Raw genomic sequence first — 20,484 nt, forward strand, 5'->3', positions numbered from 1 at the left:
TGGCCACCATGAATGAGGCTACAATGAACACAGGGGTACATAGATCTATAAGGATAAATGTTCTCAGATTTTTTTTGGTAGATATCCAGAAGAGGGATTGCTGAGTCACATGGTAATTCTATTCTTAATTTTTTGAGAAACCTCCATACTGTTTTCCATAGTGGCTGGACCAATGTACATTCCCACCAGCAGTATGTTAGGGTTCCTTTTCTCCACAGCTTCTCCAACACTTGTTATTATTTGTCTTGTTGATGATAGCCATTCTAACTAACAGTTGTGAAGTGGTATCTCTTTGTGGTTTTGATTTGCATTTCCCTAGTACCTAATGAAGTTGAGCATTTTTTCATATATCTGTTGGCCATTTGTATGTCTTCTTAGGAGAAGTATCTGTTCAGGCACTCTGCCCATGTTTTAAATTGGATTGTTCGTTTGTTGTCATTGTTGAGTTGTATGAGTTCTTTATATATTTTGGGTATTAGTCCCTTATCATAGGTGTAGTTTGCAAATATTTTCTGCCATTTGGTTGGTTGCTTCTTTGTTTTGTTGACAGTTTCATTTGCTGTTCAGAAGCTCTTTATTTTGACATAGACCCATTCTTTTATTTTTGCTTTTACTTCCCTTGATTTTGAGGTCAAATTCATAAAATTGGCTCTGAATCCAAGGTCCATAAGTTTAGGACTTACGTTTTATTCTGTGCAATTTATTGTTTCAGGTCATAAATGTAGGTCTTTGATCCATTTTGAGTTAATTTTGGTATATGGTGACATGCCATATTACCCAAAGCAAAATACAGATTTAATGCAATCCCCATCAAAATCCCAGTGGCATTTTTTAAAGAAATGAAACAAAAAATCATCAGATTTGTGTGGAATCACAAATGACCTGGGATAGCCAAAGCAATCCTGAGAAAAAAGAACAAGTCTGGCGGTATCACACTCCCTGACTTCAAGTTATACTACAAAGTGGCAATAATCAAAACAGCATGGTATTAGCAGAAGAAAAGCAGCCCAATGGAATAGAATTGAGAACCCAGCAATGAACCCACATATATGGACAGATAATTTTTGATATAGGGGTCAAAAACATACAATGGAGAAAAGAAAGCCTCTTTAATAAATGGTGCTGGGGTATTGCAAAGCCACATGCAAAAGAACGAAACTAGACTGCTATCTGTATTCTCTTCTTAAAGCTTGCTTTTCATATTATCCATTCGAAATTGATTTTTTGAATGGTGTATGCCCATTTTTGTCTAAGTGGGTAGTCAATTATATTCACACCATTTATTGAAAAGTCAGTCATACATTCTATAATCTATAGTCACTGTAGCACTCCCACTGCATAAGTGTAGTATCTATTCATGTGCAGGTCTGCTTAAGTGCATTCTTAGTTGCATTTCTACAGATGTATAACACATTTTATTGGTCTCTATAGCTTTACAATATGTCTTAATACCTGGTAGAGGAAGCCCTCCCACTTTGTTCTATTTTCCTAGTAGTTTTGGTAATTTCTATCCTTGGTAATTTGAAATACTCATACATACATCAATTTTAGAAGCAACTTCTGTGGTTCACAAAACACAGAAATTATTTGGGTTTTTGTTGGAATTTATTTAACCTATTATGCAATCACTTATTTGAGGAAGAATTCACATCTTTGCAATACTTGGCCTTCCAATGGGTAAATATATTTTCCCATTTACTCGTATATAGGTTTTCTTTAATGTCTCTCAGTAATGCCTTATAATTATCCCCTGAGGAGGGCTTACATATATTTTTAAAAATTTATTCCTAGGTACTGAATTGTCTTATGCTGCTCTACATAGTAACTTTTAAGTTTTTTTCATTTTCCACCAGTATATGATAGGCATAGTGAAATACAATTAATTTTCATATATAAATTTTATACCCAGCAACATTGTTAATCTCTCTTAATTCTAATAAGACTCTGTGGTCCTGTGGGATGTTTTTAGGTAGAAAATCATATTACTTATGAATATGACAGTTTTGTTTCTTCCTTTCTAATTGGATACCATTTTTAATTTCTTCTTTATTTTGTGGATTAAACTCTTCAGCACAATTTTAAATACAGTGGTGATAATAAGCATCCATTTTTGTTTTTCAATTCAGAAGGAAAGCTTTCAATATTTTGCCATTAAGTGTAATGTTTTCTAGATGTTTTTGTAGATGACCTTCACCATTTTTAAGGAACTTCCTTATTATTCCTGTAATTTCGGCTGAATTTTTTGTTTTGTTTTGTTTTGTTAAATAACTTCTGCACTTTTAGCTGTGCACACATGTGGGCATTCTATATACTGAAGGAGGGCTTGTTTCTGCAAATTTTTTTTTTTTTTTTAAGCATTCTTCATATCATTAATGATGTAGTTCACTTTCAGTCTCACTGTCTGGAAGACAGTCCACAAGTGTCCACACTCACTAAATAAGCGACTACCTGTGACAAGGGCTGCCTGCACTGCATTCTGTGATTGCATCTGTTGCTGTGACACTGGTTTAAGCTATCCAGCCTTTCAGAGTCCATTCCATACATCTTGGACACATATACTGCACATTTCTGATAGATGGTCTTGAAAGTTCTATTTTAAGATGAGGGATTTTTTTTTCAACTTTTTAAAAGCTTGTCTCAGAAAAATCTGATTTAACAACATCCTTCTTCCTTTCTCCCTATTATACATATCCTGGCCCAACGACTACCTTCATAGTGTCTGTAAAGGTTTAAATAACTATTACTAATTTTATACCAAGATCAATTTAGGAGGATTTTTTTGTGTTTTATTATGTTTATATAGTTTACAGGTTTAAATAACTATTACTAATTTTATACCAAGATCAATTTAGGAGGATTTTTTTGTGTTTTATTATGTTTACATAGTTTACATAATGTGTGTCATTACTTCCTTGTAATGAACTGAGGAATGATTAAGGTGATCTGAAAACTCCTGAAAAACCAGGTTGATAGACAGATTATACTAAGGAGGATGGTGGCTGAGATGAGGCATGGGTCACTTTAATTGAAGTGACTGTTCACAGTTTGGCTATTTTCACCTGGTAATAGAATAAAAATGGAAATTTATCAAAGACATGGCTATTTTTAGAGGAAGACTCTCTCTGCACTGGATGTGAGGTCTTGTTTCTAAAGTGCAGTTCCAGATTTAAATCATTATATAGTACTTTAGAGTGATAATTATTAGATAAATAAGAGCAGTTTTTGTATTTTGTGCTATAGACATAAGTATCTATAGATACAAATATGGTTTACATGTGATGCCCCATACAGCAATAAACTTGTGCTTGGTGCATGAGGCATGTGTCATTCCAAACTTATACTTGAAAGATGTCACTTATACAGACTAGATTATGACTACAATTTTATTTTAGCTCTCCTTAATGTTTGAGTCTGCATACAATTTTAGATAGAGTGTTAAAAAAATAAATACAATACATAACTTTCAGTGAAGAAGAGAAGAAAATGGGATTAAAAAATTAATCAAATCTCAATCATGAATATAGCTGCAAAAATATTAAATAAATTATAAGCAAGGCAAATTGAGCATGAGGGATCAGCGTTGTAAGAGATCTATTATGATACGTTTTCCTATTTTAAATAACCTCCTCACCAACACATTGAGCAAAAACATAATATCCTATTAGGAGATACAACCTTGCTTTTGCAAAAGCATGCAATCAAACCTGCAAAAATTACCTTGGGATTGTTTTGAAGCAAGTCCCAGACATATTACTAAAGAGAGAATGGATTAGATAATGGCCAGAATGAATGTAGGGAGAACAGTTAGTAACCATTACGATATGGTAATATACACTAGCTTGGGCTAGGCCTCTGACTCAAGGGTGATGGTACTGGAAATGAATGAATATGGACATAATCAAGAGAAATTTGGGAGTAAAAACTGGCATGATGAAGTAATGGATTGGGTTATACACACTCTCACATCAACATTTGAAAGCCTCGGAGTAATGACAATTAAATTTATCAAAGAATTTTCAGCATAAGACGTAGATATTATTCCACATTAAAGAACTATCATCAGTTCTTTATCTGTTAAACTGGCATTTACCTAGCAAAAAACATAGGTAACATTCATCTTGGGTTGAATTTAACTCAGCAAACCTCACTGGGGCCAAGTCATCTGGCTTCATCCCCACTGACAAAATCTTCTAGAGCTTAGGGACTATTGACAAAAATAGTGAAGAAACTTTGTGCAGAGTATTGCTGAGTCTAGTTACTTCAAAATCTGTGGCTGCTTCCCTTGAAAACAATTTTTTTTTTCAGTTTTGGAATTTTAAGTATTTTCTGAGTTTTTTGACTTTTACATGAAAATGGCTGGTCTATTTATATATGATATCAACCAGCATTTCTTTCTTTGTAACCAGTAGACTCACACATGACATAGGATTGATGTATATTTGAATCTGCAGCGATTCTAGTCTGTGTTTTTGTTGCTTCATTTTCATGGGCTCTTTTTGTTTGGTTGCTTGTTTTGTTTTGCTTATGAAGTAATAACATTACATCTAGTATACCAAGAGCTGTTTTATGCATACCATCATCACTGAGCAACTAAGGAACGATGAAAATTTGTGAGGTTACCAGTAACTGAGTGCTTGAGAATTGTGAGTTTTTAATTTGCTTTTTAACTTTACCACTAGATAGAAAGACAAGCATTGATGAAGTTAGCATGAATAATGCATTTCTGTCTACATTTACACTAGTAAGAATGATGTTATAAACACTAACGTAAACTGAGCGCTAATTGTGTACCAGGCATTGTTCTGATTGATGTAGTACTCATTTAATTCTCACAAACATCCGGTGAGGTAGGATTGTAATCCCATTTTCCAGATAAGGAAACTGAGACATACAGAAACCAAATAATTCTCCCAAAGTAACAAGATTAGTATTTGACTGACCTGGGATACAGACCCAGCTTTAGAAGTTTGATTGCAGAGTTAGGGTCCTAACTATTGCATTATGTTGGAAGACGTGGCTCTGCTACAAAGTTTGCTCTACTGAGATTTGTTAAATCAAATGTAGATAAATTGCTAATGCAAGTAAAATTGATTTTAAAAAATGTCACATCAATGAGAGTTTAAAATCTTTTGTATCTCTGGATTGCAGTTAAAAAATAAAACTAGGGTTCGTTAATGCAGTATGTACTTTTTTCTAAATATATGTTTGCAGAAGTCTGGAGAAATGTCGAGTCCAATTTTCAAAAATAAATCGACATCTAAGGTTAGATTTTCCTTGTTTATTTTTTTCTTTCAATGGCATTTTTCATTTTGATACCTTTCCATTAATTTCACAGTTTACATACTAGCCAAATGATTTCAAAGATATGATATTAATAACAGCAACAGCAAAATCATTTTTGTCTGCTTCTCCACAAAATTCTTTTGGGCTTCACAAAAATCTTGGTAATGAAAAAGTACTGTGTATGATAACAACATATCTTCTTTACTGAGTGTCACTGTTTACCTCTTACAACTTATTAAAATTCAATGAAAATTACATGTAAATCAGATATTTTATGGACATTTCTAGTAGTCAAGGGGCCATTGCTGCAACTATCAATGGGAATTTCTGAGTTTGTCATGATTCTAAGAACCTTTGATTCCCAGATGTACAAAGGTTGCTTAGACAATGGTTGAGGTCAATGCAATTCTAAAATGCCTCTCTATAGACTCTAAGGTTCAAGTGGGCAGCAACTGTCAGTTCATTTTTGTGTCCCCAGGACACTTGGCACCTAATACATATTGAATAATGAGTGAATGAATGAATGAATGAATGAATGATAAATGGCATTTAATCACCTTGTTCATTTATTACACAACTAGACATTAATATACTTTAGGAGTTAGAGTCTATGCTTATCTCTCATAGTTAAGCACTTAGGTATTTTGAACTAAAATTGTATTCTACTACTTTCTTTCTACATACAGGGATTAGTATTTGTACCTTTTTAGAAAATCACATAAGTCATCTGGTGTAGTTTAAAATGTTTCAAATTCAGGGACATCTTTTATTTTATAACATTATACAAGACATTTAAAACATTTTGAGAAGATTTTAGCTCTCAGTATTAACAAACATTTGAGTATGGTAGAAATTACCTTTTAAGTAACGGCTAAAGGAAAATTACTCTTTATTGTGAAGTTTCCTGGACACTATGGGGACATAGAAGCCCCTTACCATTTTGTTTCAGCATCCACAACAAAAATATCTTTTGTGGAGACATGTAATATTATTATTTCAAACTATATTTAACTGGATTTTATATTATGCTTATACCTCCCAACTTTTCAAGTTGATAAAATTGAAAAGACCTTCTTATATAATATTTATTCTCAAAGCTTTGCACATACAAGCTAATAAAGTCTCCTTCACCACAGTATTTCGGCACTGTTGTTACATGTGTGGTTTTGTGATGACCCCAACTATGTTTTCTCTAATTGGGATTTTTCAGGCCTTTCCTAACTACTCAACTCCCACTAAGAGAGGAGTTATCAGGGACCACATATGTCACTGTAAGTTTCCCAGCAACCTTTGTATAAGCGCGAATGACCCTTGCAACAAGGGTTAACTGTTAAGTAACAATCACTCCATGATTCCCAGGATACTTATGTCAGGCTTGCCCTCAGATCTCATCTGCCTCATTTCCCATCACTAGGCCAACAGATCTAGGTACTCATGTTTGAATAACATAGAATGAAAAATAAAATGGAGCAAGAATGGAGCTCAGAAATGACTCTTAAGTGTTATATATATACATGGCTTTGTAAAGAAACCCACAGCAAGGCTGACGCCAAGAACTGAATAATGGCCTGTTCCAAATGCGACCTTGCAAGGGTGGAAATTTGCGCACTAACAGGTAAAAAAGAATCTTTGTGATGATTTAAGGTGAAGACTGTATCTAGTACTTAGGAGCTCTTGGTAATGTAGAGAAAACAAATGTTCTTTTTCGCTCCTTTTTTTTTTTTTTTTTTTTTGTGACTGAGAGTCTTACATTTTTTAAAAGGCATTTTAGAAACTGGAAGGATCACAGACTTTTGGTCCAAGATAATGGATTTGAGGGTCAATTTAGATACCATTATAGAAGGCAATATGAACTGAGCTGCTCTTTAGAAAATAAAAATTGCCAACCTGTATTTGCTGATATATTGGAATTAGGGTTTTTGTGTGATTATGATGTTGTACTTACAATGACAAAGAATCCTCATCTTTTAGAGGTACATTCTGAAATATTTATGGACGAAATGATATAATGAGACTTGCTTCAAAATAATCCTAGGGGTAAGGGTGGGAAGGGAAGTAGGTGGCCTACAGATGAAACAAGACTAATCGCAAGTGGATAACTATTAAACTGAGTGGTAGATAACTTACATGTTTCAAATATTCCATAGCTATAACTGGGGGAAAATGCCAACCCAGATCCAAGCAGGAGTCTTTTCATTTTGATCTTTTTCTGACAGTGGAGGAGTTTCATGGTCTAAGTCCCCAAACTCAGGCACATACTCTCAAAAATCTTTATCTGTGGATGACTTATTCATTAGTTTAGGTAAACAGCACCATTTGGAAGCAATGAGCTCTTGAAGTTTGTGATTGGTTGTGTAAACTAGAAAAATAATTTACATTTGCATCCCAAATTTAGCCTTTAAAATGGTCAGAAAGTGATCCAACTTTCTAGTTTTTCAGAATTTCTTGAAAAAGTTTATCCACTTCTAACCGTGCCTTGAATAATTATGTTGATTTCTATCATAATCCCTCTTAGATTTCAACTTTCCATTTGAAGTGTCTAAAAGTATTAAGATTTCTTTCCTGTATAAGTGCCTCCATCTCTTTCATGATTTGCAGTGTTTTTCTTTCACTCTTTTCCCAGCCTTAATGTTACTTTCTCACTAAGGTTTGGTTACCAGACTAAACATAGGTCCCCAAGTTTTCAGACACATTAGTGTGGTTGAAATGGGAATAAAATGGCTCTGGGAATAAAATTACCCTGTTTCATTTCCCATATCCTTCCTACAAGGTTTACATTTTTTGTGGGTAGTAATAGTATGCCATCTCCAATCTAGGGCGTATCTCAGATATTTTTTCTGAGACATAATAGTTCAGAGTCCATTATCTTCTATGGAATGTAATTTTTATTATTTTCCTTAGTGCCTTTACTACTGGTTTGCTTTAAAACTTTTGCTTACTCACAGGGCCCATTGATTTCTTGCAGTTTATCCAATCCATTTTTGTATTTACACTAGGGAGGATGCTAGATTCTTGTGTATATCTAGAGATCTCACAGGGTATTTTTATTTGTACAATTATACATACCCAGCACTTACATGATTCTGTTCCAAGCACATTCACTTCACTGTGCATTCTCTTATGAAATCATTCATGAACATAATCAATTCAATCTTTTCCTTATTTTTTTTCTAGTAAATTAACTGTAACATTTTCCTTCAATGCCATGGAGTCACTTTTAAAAATTACTTTTGCTTCTGATACATTTAAAATTTTTGAGGGGTGTAATTATCTTCTTAGTCCACCTGATTATATTTGTGAATTATTCTGCATGTTAGCAACCATGTCAGTTAACTCAATCCAATGGTTTCTTTCCCCCCTCACTGTACTGGAAATTTATTACCTCCATGGACTATAGAAAGCCCTCTTGAAGTATTCTTGGAAATTCGATTCTTCAAACTAAAATTTTTTTGAATGCCCACCACTGAAGAAGTGCCATGACAGACCTGTGAAATCACAAATGTACTCAGTCTCTGCAATCAGAGTGTATACCCTAGTGGAGGAGGCAGACAGAAACAGGTAATTATAATGCCAGGTGTCCAAAATTGCTTTAAGAACAAAAACTGTCCCAATTCTTTACTAAAGCATCCTCTATTTATTTTACAGTAACAAAAGAAAAGTGCAAAGCCGAAAAATCAAAAGCTTAAGATTGAAATATCTTTTACAAACAAAAATCAGTATTTCCTTCACCTTTTTCACTCATCCCCTATACCCTCCCTTCTGAGGGGAATACAGTCGATCATATTGTGATAGGTTTGCACTGTGACAGATGATTCCCAGAATTAGTGGGGCATTTTATACATTGTAAGATAGAAAAACGTCAAATCACTCGACTGCACACCTGAAAATATAACCAGTACAATATGTCAACTAAACTTAAATTTTAAAAAATATAAATAAAAAAATTAGTATTTATTTTTACTGCGTGGCTTGTGTAGCTAATGACACTCCTTTATGAGTACCAACTGAGAACAAAAAGCCAGTGACTGAGGACAAGGAGCGCATGTACATATACTGAACTGAACAGGCCCCTTCACGGACCACCCTTCAGTCTTTTCTAACTTCATCTACAAATGTACCCTCCAAACAAATAGCCTGGGCTGAGCTCCAGTTTTACTGGGAGTGTCTGACATCTGCTGTGGTAACATAACATACCTAAAGCCCATATGCCACCTTACCCTTCATATGTTAGTCATAGAATCTGAATCAGAGAATGTTACAGGCAGAAAACAGCGACCTTACCCTAGCTCCTCTTTTTATAGAAAAGGAAACTGATCTATCTTAAAGCTACTTGCCCCAGGTCACATCATTTGTAGGATTAGAACTTAATTCAAGATAAGAGAAAAGTATTCTTGGTATTCATCAGGGATAACTTTGAGGCCAATATTGGCAATGTGACATGGCAGGAAATATTACTAGGGTAATGCATGGGACATAATTTGACTCATGAAATGTTTTTTCTCCAACCCAGCTTGTTATATGAAGGCAATACCTCAATAATAATTTTCTGTATATACCCACAAAGGGAGAGCCAAAAAAATAGTGATTACAAAATAAAGATGAATAATAAAATCTGTGACCATTTTTCATCAAGGCAGATCTCATGTAAATACTATGTAACATGATCAGCAGCTCAGTTAATCCTCAGAGTCCTATCATGCTTCAGTCATTGCTCTTCACTCAGGCATGGACAGTGTACCTTATTCAACTTTATGTGCCAGCAAAAAATTCCAGGCACATGTTTGCTTTTTCCTCTCATCTCTCCAGCTACTCTTTCCTCTGCCTTTTAGGGTGAAAAATCAGCTGCACTTAAATTGACTGCTGACGTCTTTTGGTCTAGAAAAGCCCTCAGAAAAACCACAATAGTGAGCTGGACCTATATAAATAAGAGAATTGTGAATGTGTACGAAAGCCAATTCTAAACTTAGATCCTTACAAGATGCACATATGAGCCAGCTACCAGCTGACCCTAATGCACAGACACTATTTATTGCAGAAGATGAAGGAAAAAGACTAGTCACTGATCACTACTGAGCTTTCTGGCTGCAAAGTTCTGTCTGTAGCTATTATCAATGGGCAATTTTATACTCGATTGCTTTTTAAATAATTCAAAAATGCTTTTATATTTTAAAGATAGAGCTCTCGGTTCTATTCTGTTTCCAATTAGAAAAAGCAATTTTACTCGTTTTTGCTTTCTTTATCACGCAAATAGTTAAATACTTCCGGCTGCTGCTGAGTCTCCACTTTAAAAATAGAAAATGCCACTGCCTTTCTGGCCCATCCCCCACACTGCACCTACCAACCCGCTCCAAATGTATCTGAATAGAGTTCAATGCCGAGGCCATTCTCCGGTTAGCACACAGGATCTTTGTGAAAGCCTGAAGGGAAGGAAAAAGTAGCATCCAGTCGCTGATATTTCTTGTGGCTAGAGCACTGCTGTTATGTCACCCGGTTGTCGCAGACAGACACATCAAGCACACTATGCCCGCAGATACTGCTGTTGAAAGGAACTGCATTACGCAGACCCTCTCCAAAAGAAGGCTAGCGAGGATAGAAGAATGTACTTCTAAACGAAAAGCTAGCTGGGGTATTCTGATCAGTCAAGGTTAGTAGAGCAGCCATTGCAAATCTGTTGGCTCCTTAAGTAAATTAAACTCTATTGACTATGTTTGCAAATACTAACTTTAAATTGGGGGTGCTTTCCAGAATGCAGATTTTGAAATGTAAGTGTATGGCATAGCAAAAGACCGCATCGTATTTTCCCTTTTTAGTGTGGAAAATGCATCTGAATTCTCAGTTTTGTGACTCAGTCTCTGGGCTGCTCACCTTTCCATTTCAGCAGGTGTTTCAAAGTTGATACGGAGACAAGGAAAGATGCTATTAAGCAGGAAAAGACTGTTTACATGCAATTAAATGTGGAAATTTTGAATCATTTAAATTGGACCAGAAAGTAGGAGGGTAATATAAGAAAGAAAATGAATAGGACAACTTTCTTAAAGTGCTTGACACAAAGTTTCTAATTTTTATAATAGAAACATGTGAAACATGTAAAGGAGAATGAACGTAGTACTGAAGAGGAGCTATATGAGGAAATTATTTTTAAAAAGAATAATATACGTATTAGTTATAGTAGAACATCAATATGGTTGATGACAGACTTAAAGGTTGGAAATGAAGATTCAGAGATAAAAATGGACACCCCCCGCCCCCAGGCTCCAGAAAGCTGTAAGAGTTTTGTTTACTACCTAATAGTTGGAGTGTGAAGAATATTATTTATAAATTATAAAATTTTAAAACATACAAAGCATATTTCTAAATAGGATAAAATATTATCATTTCTTTAAAAGCTTGAGGAAGCAACCTGATTCTTTCCCCTGACCCCAAATTACATTTCCTTTTATTTACTTTTTAACAATGAGATTATCAATAAAGAACAAATTAGCATGGATAAAAAAATGGTTAACTGCAAAGAAGACAATTTAACAATTCAACAAGTGTTTATTGAGTACTTACTATGTGCTGGGCACTGTGCTAGATGCTAGGAAACAGTAATAAATAGTCTCGTGGCCCTTAAAACCCAGGAAGAATGCAGGCAATTAACTAGCTTAGAATAAAGAGCTTTCTGTCCTTTTTTAAGTGAAGAGTAAATTACCTAAATATGCACTTGACCACAGGTATGAGCAACATAACAGGGATGGATGAAGTGATAAAAAAAAAAAAAAAGTTTAAAAATAAGTAGATTAATTCATCTAGATGAGTCTCACACAACTTTAATGAAGACAGGCTCCAGAGGAAGTTGAAAATAAGCTATAATGATATGTTAAAAATCTAATTTTGTGTAAAGAAAATACAATTTTACACAATCTTCTTCTTATATGTATTGAAAATAAAAGAGAAATGTCTGAAGCTTTGATAAAAAAGGAAAGTCCTTAGCAAACTTTCATTAGATTAGCTTCAAATTTTTCCAGCACTGTTAATGAGAATGTAAATGGGCCCAGTCTTGCTGGAGGTAATTTGATGATGCATATTGAAATTTGAAAATTTACGCTAAGCAGATAGACACAATGCCTCTTAAACATTATTTAAAAGGGGATTAACTAAATCAATAATGGTAAACCTATGCAATGAAATATATACTTTAAAGTAGTCATTTATAGTGTTATAGAATTGTATTTTGTGACATGGAACAATGACCATATGATATCCATCAATGAAAATTAATAGGTTAAAAGCAATCTGAATACTATGGCTGCATCTTGATTAAGATGATGGGGAGAGACAGGGAGGACTTTTTCATATAAAGTGGTCAAGAAAGGGCTCTCTGAGAAGGTAGTATTTCGGTGCAGAATAGAAGTCAGAGAGTAAACCATGTGGATATTTCAGGAAGAAGCAATGCAGGTAGAATGAACAGCAAAGTATATGTGGTGTGTTTGAGGGAAAGCAAGGAGACCAGTGTGGCCAAGCTAGGAAGATGGAAAGAGGGGCGAGTCAGAACCTGAGATTGAGAGGAGCCTGGAGACTCTTGCGGGTCATGAAAAGGACTTTGGATTTTATTCTGACTGAGAAGGACAGTCATTGGATTCCTTCTGATTTTAAAAGAAGTGTCATTCTGCTTCCTGTGTTTAGAACAGACTGTTGGAAGGGCGTGGGTGGAAACACACAGACCAGTCAGGACGCTATTGCAATAAGTCAGGTGAGGGTAATGGTGGGTTGGTCGAGGGCAGCAGCAGTGGAGGTTATGAGATGGTAGTTAATGTCTGGAGTATATGTGAATGGTAGATGCAAAAGGATTTACTGGTGTTTGTGTGTGGGGTGTGAGAAATAGAGGGAAATTAGGAATTACACAAAGGTTTTGGCCTTGAAGCACCTGGATGAGTGGAGGTGCCCTGTGCTGATAGGAGGGAGATTTAGAAGGGTCACAGTGAGTGTTCAGTTTCAGACATGTGAAGCTGAATTTCCTATTTTCGTATATATGGATGTCCAAGTGGGGGAGTAAAGAGCCAACTGGAAACACAAGTCTGGAATTCAGAGGAGAGAGCTGGTCTGGAAATATAAATAAATTTGGGGTAATCAACATGTGGATAATTTATATTTATGGGACTAGAAGGGGTATCCCCAAGAGTGAGTGTAGATAGATACAAGGTCAGAACCTGGGATGATGTGGACCCATGAAAAATAAAAGATGACAAAGAAGAACCTAGGCCAGTAGTAATAACTGCCTCTTTGCAAAGAAGCACATGAAATTGCCAATGCACATGAAGTTTCCTTGAAAATCACTGTGCTTAATTTTAAGACTATATTATTGGTGTCAGGTGGCAAAGGGAATGGTAATACTGTTTAAAGCAATAAGGAAGGAAAAAGGACTATCTGGTTTTGAGAGAAAGATGATGAGTTTGATTTTAGAAATGTATTGAGATGCCAGCTAAATATCTAGGTTAGTGTCCAGAATTCAATTTTAAAATGTGGCACTAAAATTGATGTGAGAGGCCAGGTAAGAGCTATAGATTGGAGAGTTATCCATATGGATGTGATAATTGTCCCTAAATTTTGACCATTCCCTAGCTATTTGTATCTCTTACAGATTTATAGGCAAAAGGAATGAGATGAACTAAGGCTTCGTAGTGTTAAAAACAAGTTAGTCTATCTTCTCTTTAAAAGCTATATTCAAAAGCTCATGGGCAGATATGTGGAAGTAATTTTTTAAAATGGAATGTGGATTTTATTGTCATATTTGAAATGTGTTTGGTACTATGCTAAGCGCTCCACATTCACCACAACCCTATGCTGTAAATAGAATTATCCTTCTCTTGGGCGACCCAAGATGGTGGAGTGTGCCTGCTTCCTTCCATGAACCCACTGAATTAAAACTAAATTATAGTACAATCAACCTGGAAAACTATCTGAAGTCTGGCTGAACAGAAATTTTATAATTAAGGATATAAAGAAGAAGCCACAATGAGACTGGCTGAAGGGGTGGAGATATGAAACGGGCTGGTCCCAAACCTCTGGGTGGCAGATGAAAATTGGGAGGGACACCTTGCCCACAGAGGTTCCCCCCACCCCGAGGAGTGAAGAACCTCAGCTCCACTCCAGGATTCCCCACCCAGAGTACTGGTGCCGGGAAGAGAAGTCCCCACAACATCTGCCTGTGAAAAACAGTGGAGATTCCAACCATCCTGATGGGATGGAAGGCTGCGGGAAACCCAGACCTCCTCTTAAAAGACCTACTCACTTGCAGGCACTCACTTTGGGCTCCAGTGGAGGAATGGTGATTTGAGAGGCATCAGAGGCCTACAGGGAGCAGATTGAGGTATGTGGCTTTGAGGCCAGGGCTGGAGGACAGTCCCATTTCCTCTGTGAGGGCGCCTCCTCCTGAGCAGCCGGCCGTCAGCCGCCATCTTTAATGTGTTGAGCCTGCCTCCTACGTTTATGACCAAATCTGAATCTGATTGGTCTGGTGAGCTCTGGGGTTCTACCCTGCTAACTCACTGGGACCCTGCCCCTCCCAACTCCTCCAGTGCTGGAGACACTTTCTCCAAGACCAGCCAGCCCTGTCCACATCACAGTTTTTCTTGGAAAACTATCTGAGTCCATGGGACCCAGGTGGGTGACGACTGGCCTCAGTGTGCTCTGAGACTTTTGCTGAGTAGCTCCAGGCTCAGCACTGGCACCAACCAGAGTCTACATTAAGCTGGTGACCACAACGCTTCCCACTGTAGTGACTCCCTGAGACTATGTCTTACCCAACTCGTGTACCCCATGAGGCTTTACCAAGGGCTGAACTTTAAGGGAGCCAGCAGGTGGCAGCAGAAGTTGGAGTGTCCTGGCTTTTTGAGGAGCTACCCCAGGTCCAGTACTGGTGGCAGCCATCCTTGGTTCACAGCATGGCCTCTCCCACATGCCTCCAGGGTTAGCCCAGGTAGCGAAAAACTGTTAGATTGCTTTGTAGCTTCTACCAGGTAGTCCCCACATGCTCACAGGCAGTGGGTGACCTGAGCCTGTACCAGAGACCCTCCCAAGAGGCCCAGAACCAACATACTTGGAGGTTGGCTTCAGACCACAACAGAGAACCACCCAATTAGCCCCACAAATATCAGACACAAAGGGTAGTCTCAATAGGCACCAGAGCTCCCTGGGGGCGAATCCTACTCAGTGGGGTAAGCCCCCTGCATAATAGCCCATAAGTTGTAGATGTGGCCAAACCCCACAGCCAGTCAGCCTGATGGTCAGTCCCATCCAATAATGTGCCAATAGCAATCAAGGCTCAACTATAACAGGAAGGCACACACAACTCACACGAAGGACACTCTTAGAGCAACAGGAGCAGGTGACCAGGGAGACTGTGCTAGGGCCCCACAGGGGACCTACTATATAAGGCCACCCAGCCCAGACTGGGAGACATAGCAGATCTGCCTCATACATAGATCTGCCTCAAACACAGGGAGACAGCCAAAATTAAAAAACAAAGAAATACATCCCAAAGGAAAGAACAGGAGATAACTCTGGAAAAGGAACTAAAGGAAATGGAGGCAAGCAACCTACCAGAGACTTCAAAACAATGGTTATAAGAATGATCAAGGAACTTAGTGAGAACTTCAACAAAGAAATAGCAAGCATAGAAAAGGACATAGAAACCATAAAAAAGAACCAGACAGAAGTGAAGAATACAAATACAAATTGGCAGTAACAAAATAGTCATGGGGATGTAAAGTAAAGCATGGGAATATAGTCAATAATATGGTAATAAATATGTATAATGCCAGGTGGGTACTAGCTTAGTCAGGGGGGTCACTTCTTAAATTACATAAATGTCTAACTACTGTGCTGTACCCCTGAAATTAATATAAAATAATATTGAATGTCAACTGTAATTGAAACATTTAAAAAGGAGTGGGGGAAAAGGGCAATAAGAGGTCCAAATTTCTGGGTATAAAACAAATAAGTCATGGGGATGTAATGTACAGCATAGGGAATATAGTCAATAATATTGTGATAGTGTCGTAAAGTGTCAGATGGTTGCTGGACTTATCATAGTGATCACTTCTTTAGGTATATAAATGTTGAACAATTATGGTGTATCCCTGAAATTCATATAATATTGTATGTTAGCTATATTTTTAATAAAAATCTTTAAAAAAAGAATTATCCTTTTCTTTACAGTTGAGAAAACAGGCTCAAGAGGTTAAATAACTAACAAAGGTCACATATCTTTTAATTGTGCTACAATTGGAATTCCAGTCTGTCTGATGATGGCAGGCGTGTTCTATCCACAGCACTAAAGATTAGTAATGGGTCATTAGGGCAACTGAGTCATCTCAAGAGTAGCACTGTTGTCTGAAGAGTGTCTTAAAAACTCTTCCTCCCTTGATTTTGAGTATTCATGGGGGAAAACCACTATCTTCACTCTTTTTTCCTCGAGATAATCACGTAGTTTTACACTTATCTGTTTTCATTTTTTGTGTTTTTTTTGTTTTTGTTTTTGTTTTCCTATTCAGCCCCATAGACTATTTTTTTATGAAACAATGGAGGGCTCTAAACCATGAACAAGAAATCAATTAGAGTAAGTAATTCAGTGTATATACCTGAAGTTCCCAAGGTACAGGTAAATCTGCTGGCTTCAGATCTGGACTAGCAGTATTCTGAGGGAATTTTCAGGTAGATAATGAGAATGGAAAGACAAAGGCAGTGTCAATCTTTAAAGAGACTGGTTTTGGCAACACATTCCTTCCTTCTCTGTCAATCATATCTTCCAGAATTTATGTGGTGCTATTAATCTCATAAAAAGAAGAGTAAAGAATAGAAGAATAATTGTTTTGTAACCTTGTGAGTAGGGATGGGCTAGATGTTGTTGAGCCTGAAGCTTATCCATAGGGGATTGCCTTTAAGAAAAATAACATGGAATTACAGATAGTCTTAGAAAGTTTTCCGTGCAAATAGGGGTCCTAAACTGAAGTTTTGTTGGCTTTATGTTAAAGCTACCTCCATTATGAAGAAGATTATTGATTTAATATTTTATAATGAAGGAGCTGTCGAATGAATTGACATTTTGTACTCAGATTCATACATGACGATACCACGGCTTCTCACCTGTCCTTATTACTCAGTGTTTGAAATGGGTCCTGCCTTTCCTATTTTCATACCTCTGAGGAAAAGTGGGTGTGCCCCAAACTCTGCATCACTGCTAAATTAACTCTCCAGTGAGTCTGCATCCCACTCCTGTGGTGGTAATAAGATGCGGAGACAGCAAAGACTTCCTAAAAAATAAAATACTTTAATCATAGCCGTGGGCAGAAATCTAATTGTAATACTTTTATTTCATTGCAGGACACACACTATGAGGAGAAAAAAATAAAGTTAGGATCAGCAATTTCTCAAATATAGAGGAATGATAAAAAGCAAAGGAAATTTTGAAAATAAATCAGGTTTTCAAAACCTGTTTTTCTTTTTTGGAGGTGAAAGGTCATGCTACAAGGAGCTTAGAGCTCCTTAAAATGGCCGAATAGACCTAGCAAATGACATGCGATTTTTTTAATGCTGATCAAAAAGAAATATGAGTCGGATTTACCTCAACAGTGGCTGGCTTGAAGTGCCGTGGGGAGATGGTGATTTAGGTATGATATAGACCCTTACCAAACTGTGTGTCTAAGAACGTGAATGTTTTTGCTCTAGCAATGTAGTGTTTACAAAGCAGGGCAGGCTTTCTCCCTGTAAATTATATACCAGATGTCTGGGAACTAGTGTTGTTTCTAAATATAGTCAGAGTCACCTTCTGTGTAGCTATACAGAAACCATAGCAGTAAGCGTTTGATTAGCATGATGAAAGTTACATATATTTTGTAAAATAATTTTCATACTGAGTAATTCATCCTAAAGAGTTAAATTAACATTTTTTAAAAATCTTACATACCGAATTAAAGTCTAACAAGATTGTAAAGTTACTGAATTGTTGTATGCAAAGATATTTATATTTTGTTTGGTCTTGAGAAAGCTTACAAATCTTCCTAATATAAAGAATATTTGTATTGAAAGGTAAGATATTTAATTTTGAAGGCATTTGACTAGAAATGTGCAGTTGCTAAATTTCAGATTTTGGAGAGGAGAAATAGGGAGGAGTTAAGATTTAGTTCAAAACAGAAATTGGAGCATGATATAGTATCCTTTGACTCTCACATGTTACCAGATTAATTACAGAAGTTCTTCTAAGGAATTACAAGGAAGCAAATTTGGTGGGGATCCTGGGAAGTTAAGTAAGCAGAATTCAAACAAAAATCGTTTTTTTCATTGAGTAGTATGTATGTACTACTAAATTGCTCTTTTAATAGATTGATATATCTTTATTTCTTATAGCTGATTAGGAAAGAAAAATGTAGCAGCAGTTGATTGTTGGCTTAAATACCGTATGAGTCATGCAATTGCTTTATATAGTTTATTTAATTAAACTGATAGCACTGAAAATCATTTCAGTCAATAGATGGCTTGAGTTTTTTCCTAGTTTTGGATTGATCCCTAGAATTCGTAGTAAAATCTCCTGTTTACCAGTTTATGTTTAGTAAAGAATACTAGGTATTATTTATTGTGCATTTACCAGCAGGTACTCATTCCTCAATCCTAACCATACGTAGTGCTTTTCCCATTTGATGAGGAAACTGGTTCTCATGTTTAGATGACTGCATGAAGGCCACTTTCCAGGCCTGCCTGGCCCCTCAGTCTTTTTCCTCTGGGAGCTTCTGGGCTCTAGACCTCACCTGGTCTTAAATCCTCCTCCTCCTGTTCCCACCTGCCCACTGCCTGAGGGATTAATGACAGGCAGCAGGGGTCCTATGCAGTGAGCCCTCAGCCCAGGACATAACTGGCCAGTGCACTCTTTCTTCTAAGCCTTTGTCCCCGCCTGAGGGGACAAGATCCCTTTCCCCAAATGGTATAATTTCAGTGGTTTTGTCACTGACCACGTGTCCACACTTTCCAGCAGATTTTTGTGACGTTTAACTCCTTTTCCATGCCAATGGAGGGCATATTAATAGCAAATAAATGCAACCACATAAAATCTGGCTTCAGCTCTTTTTCTCCCCACCCTGGTGGACTTAAGTCTTAGTGATTCAAAAAAAAAAATGAGAGTGGGGACAAAAAGCTATGTGACAGTCTAGGGGAAATACTGTGGGTTGGGATATAGGGGGCAAATTCGAATATTTCATTTCTTTATTTTGGCTCTTGTGTAGCCTGTTTTGTAAATGACCCCTTTTCCCTCTCTTTTTTATTTTCTCTTTTGTGAACACCAGCAAGCAATGCTGCAATGGTTCAGAAGGCTAATGCATTCATTTTGATGGACAAGTACATTAGTATGCAAAAGAGCAATATTGAGTTCCCCATAGTTGCAAATATTGTTAGCTTTGTGCCCCTTAAAGGTTTTCATAACATACTAGAAAGAAATGAGTCCAGAATGCATCCCAAAGGCCATTTCTCCAGGCTTTTCCCAACCCCATCCTTTGGTTAATTGCCGTTAGCTAATGATGATGGAAGAACAGGTAGTGCTAACAGGTATGGGCATCACATAATTCAGCAGACAGCTTTTATACATAAGGATAATGAACTTACTAAGCCATTGGACAGGAGGAAACACAAGACCATTTGTCCATATTATAAACTGTGATTTAAAGTCAAACAATTTAATCATTGATTACTGAAAACCTCAATCATTTATTGTTGCTTTGCTGATTAAACTGAACATAGTGGTTTCACATATACAATCTGTTTTGAAAGTGAATATTATAATTTTGTTATTTTCTTATTTAAATTTCACAGTGAAAATTGACATATTTTCTGAATTCCCCCAGAGTTTCACTCTGCAATCAAGTTGCTTATTTTAATGATAAAACAAATGGACATGTATGATTTGTAAAGCATCAAATTTCATCTTCAAAGCTGGAACTCGAAACATAGTTGTTCCCCAAACTAATAATGTTAACAATGATGACTTTTGCATTTTATGTAAGAAGAACATAATGTTCCAATTTCTTTAATTATTATTTTGCCACCAAATTTTGTCCTATCAACAAATATTTATTGGTGCGCAATATTTCAATTCTAGTTTTAATGTATATAATACGAGTGTTGCATACTGGTAAGAAATAATACACAAAAGCTAATGATAGTAACTCTTCTTTC

General features: G+C 36.6%; 1 protein-coding gene across 3 annotated transcripts in view; it reads left to right on the forward strand.

Annotated features, from left to right (window-relative positions):
* ASB5 (ankyrin repeat and SOCS box containing 5) overlaps window positions 1-20,484 on the forward strand; it is a 51,533-nt gene that overhangs the window by 18,432 nt on the left and 12,617 nt on the right. Inside the window, exon 1 of one of the 3 annotated variants that reach the window (XM_019749456.2) lies at window positions 10,633-10,927. The exons of 1 other annotated variant lie outside the window; for it this stretch is intronic. In XM_019749456.2, coding sequence (XP_019605015.1) covers window positions 10,804-10,927 — 124 coding nt within the window. In that variant the 5' untranslated portion in view covers window positions 10,633-10,803. Of the gene's footprint in view, window positions 1-10,632; window positions 10,928-17,810; window positions 17,934-20,484 lie in introns of those variants that run through there. One more of the 3 variants, XM_019749457.2, reaches the window with a different exon arrangement.

This window comes from Rhinolophus sinicus, linkage group LG04 (assembly GCF_036562045.2).
Source record: "Rhinolophus sinicus isolate RSC01 linkage group LG04, ASM3656204v1, whole genome shotgun sequence".
Lineage (NCBI taxonomy): Eukaryota > Metazoa > Chordata > Mammalia > Chiroptera > Rhinolophidae > Rhinolophus > Rhinolophus sinicus.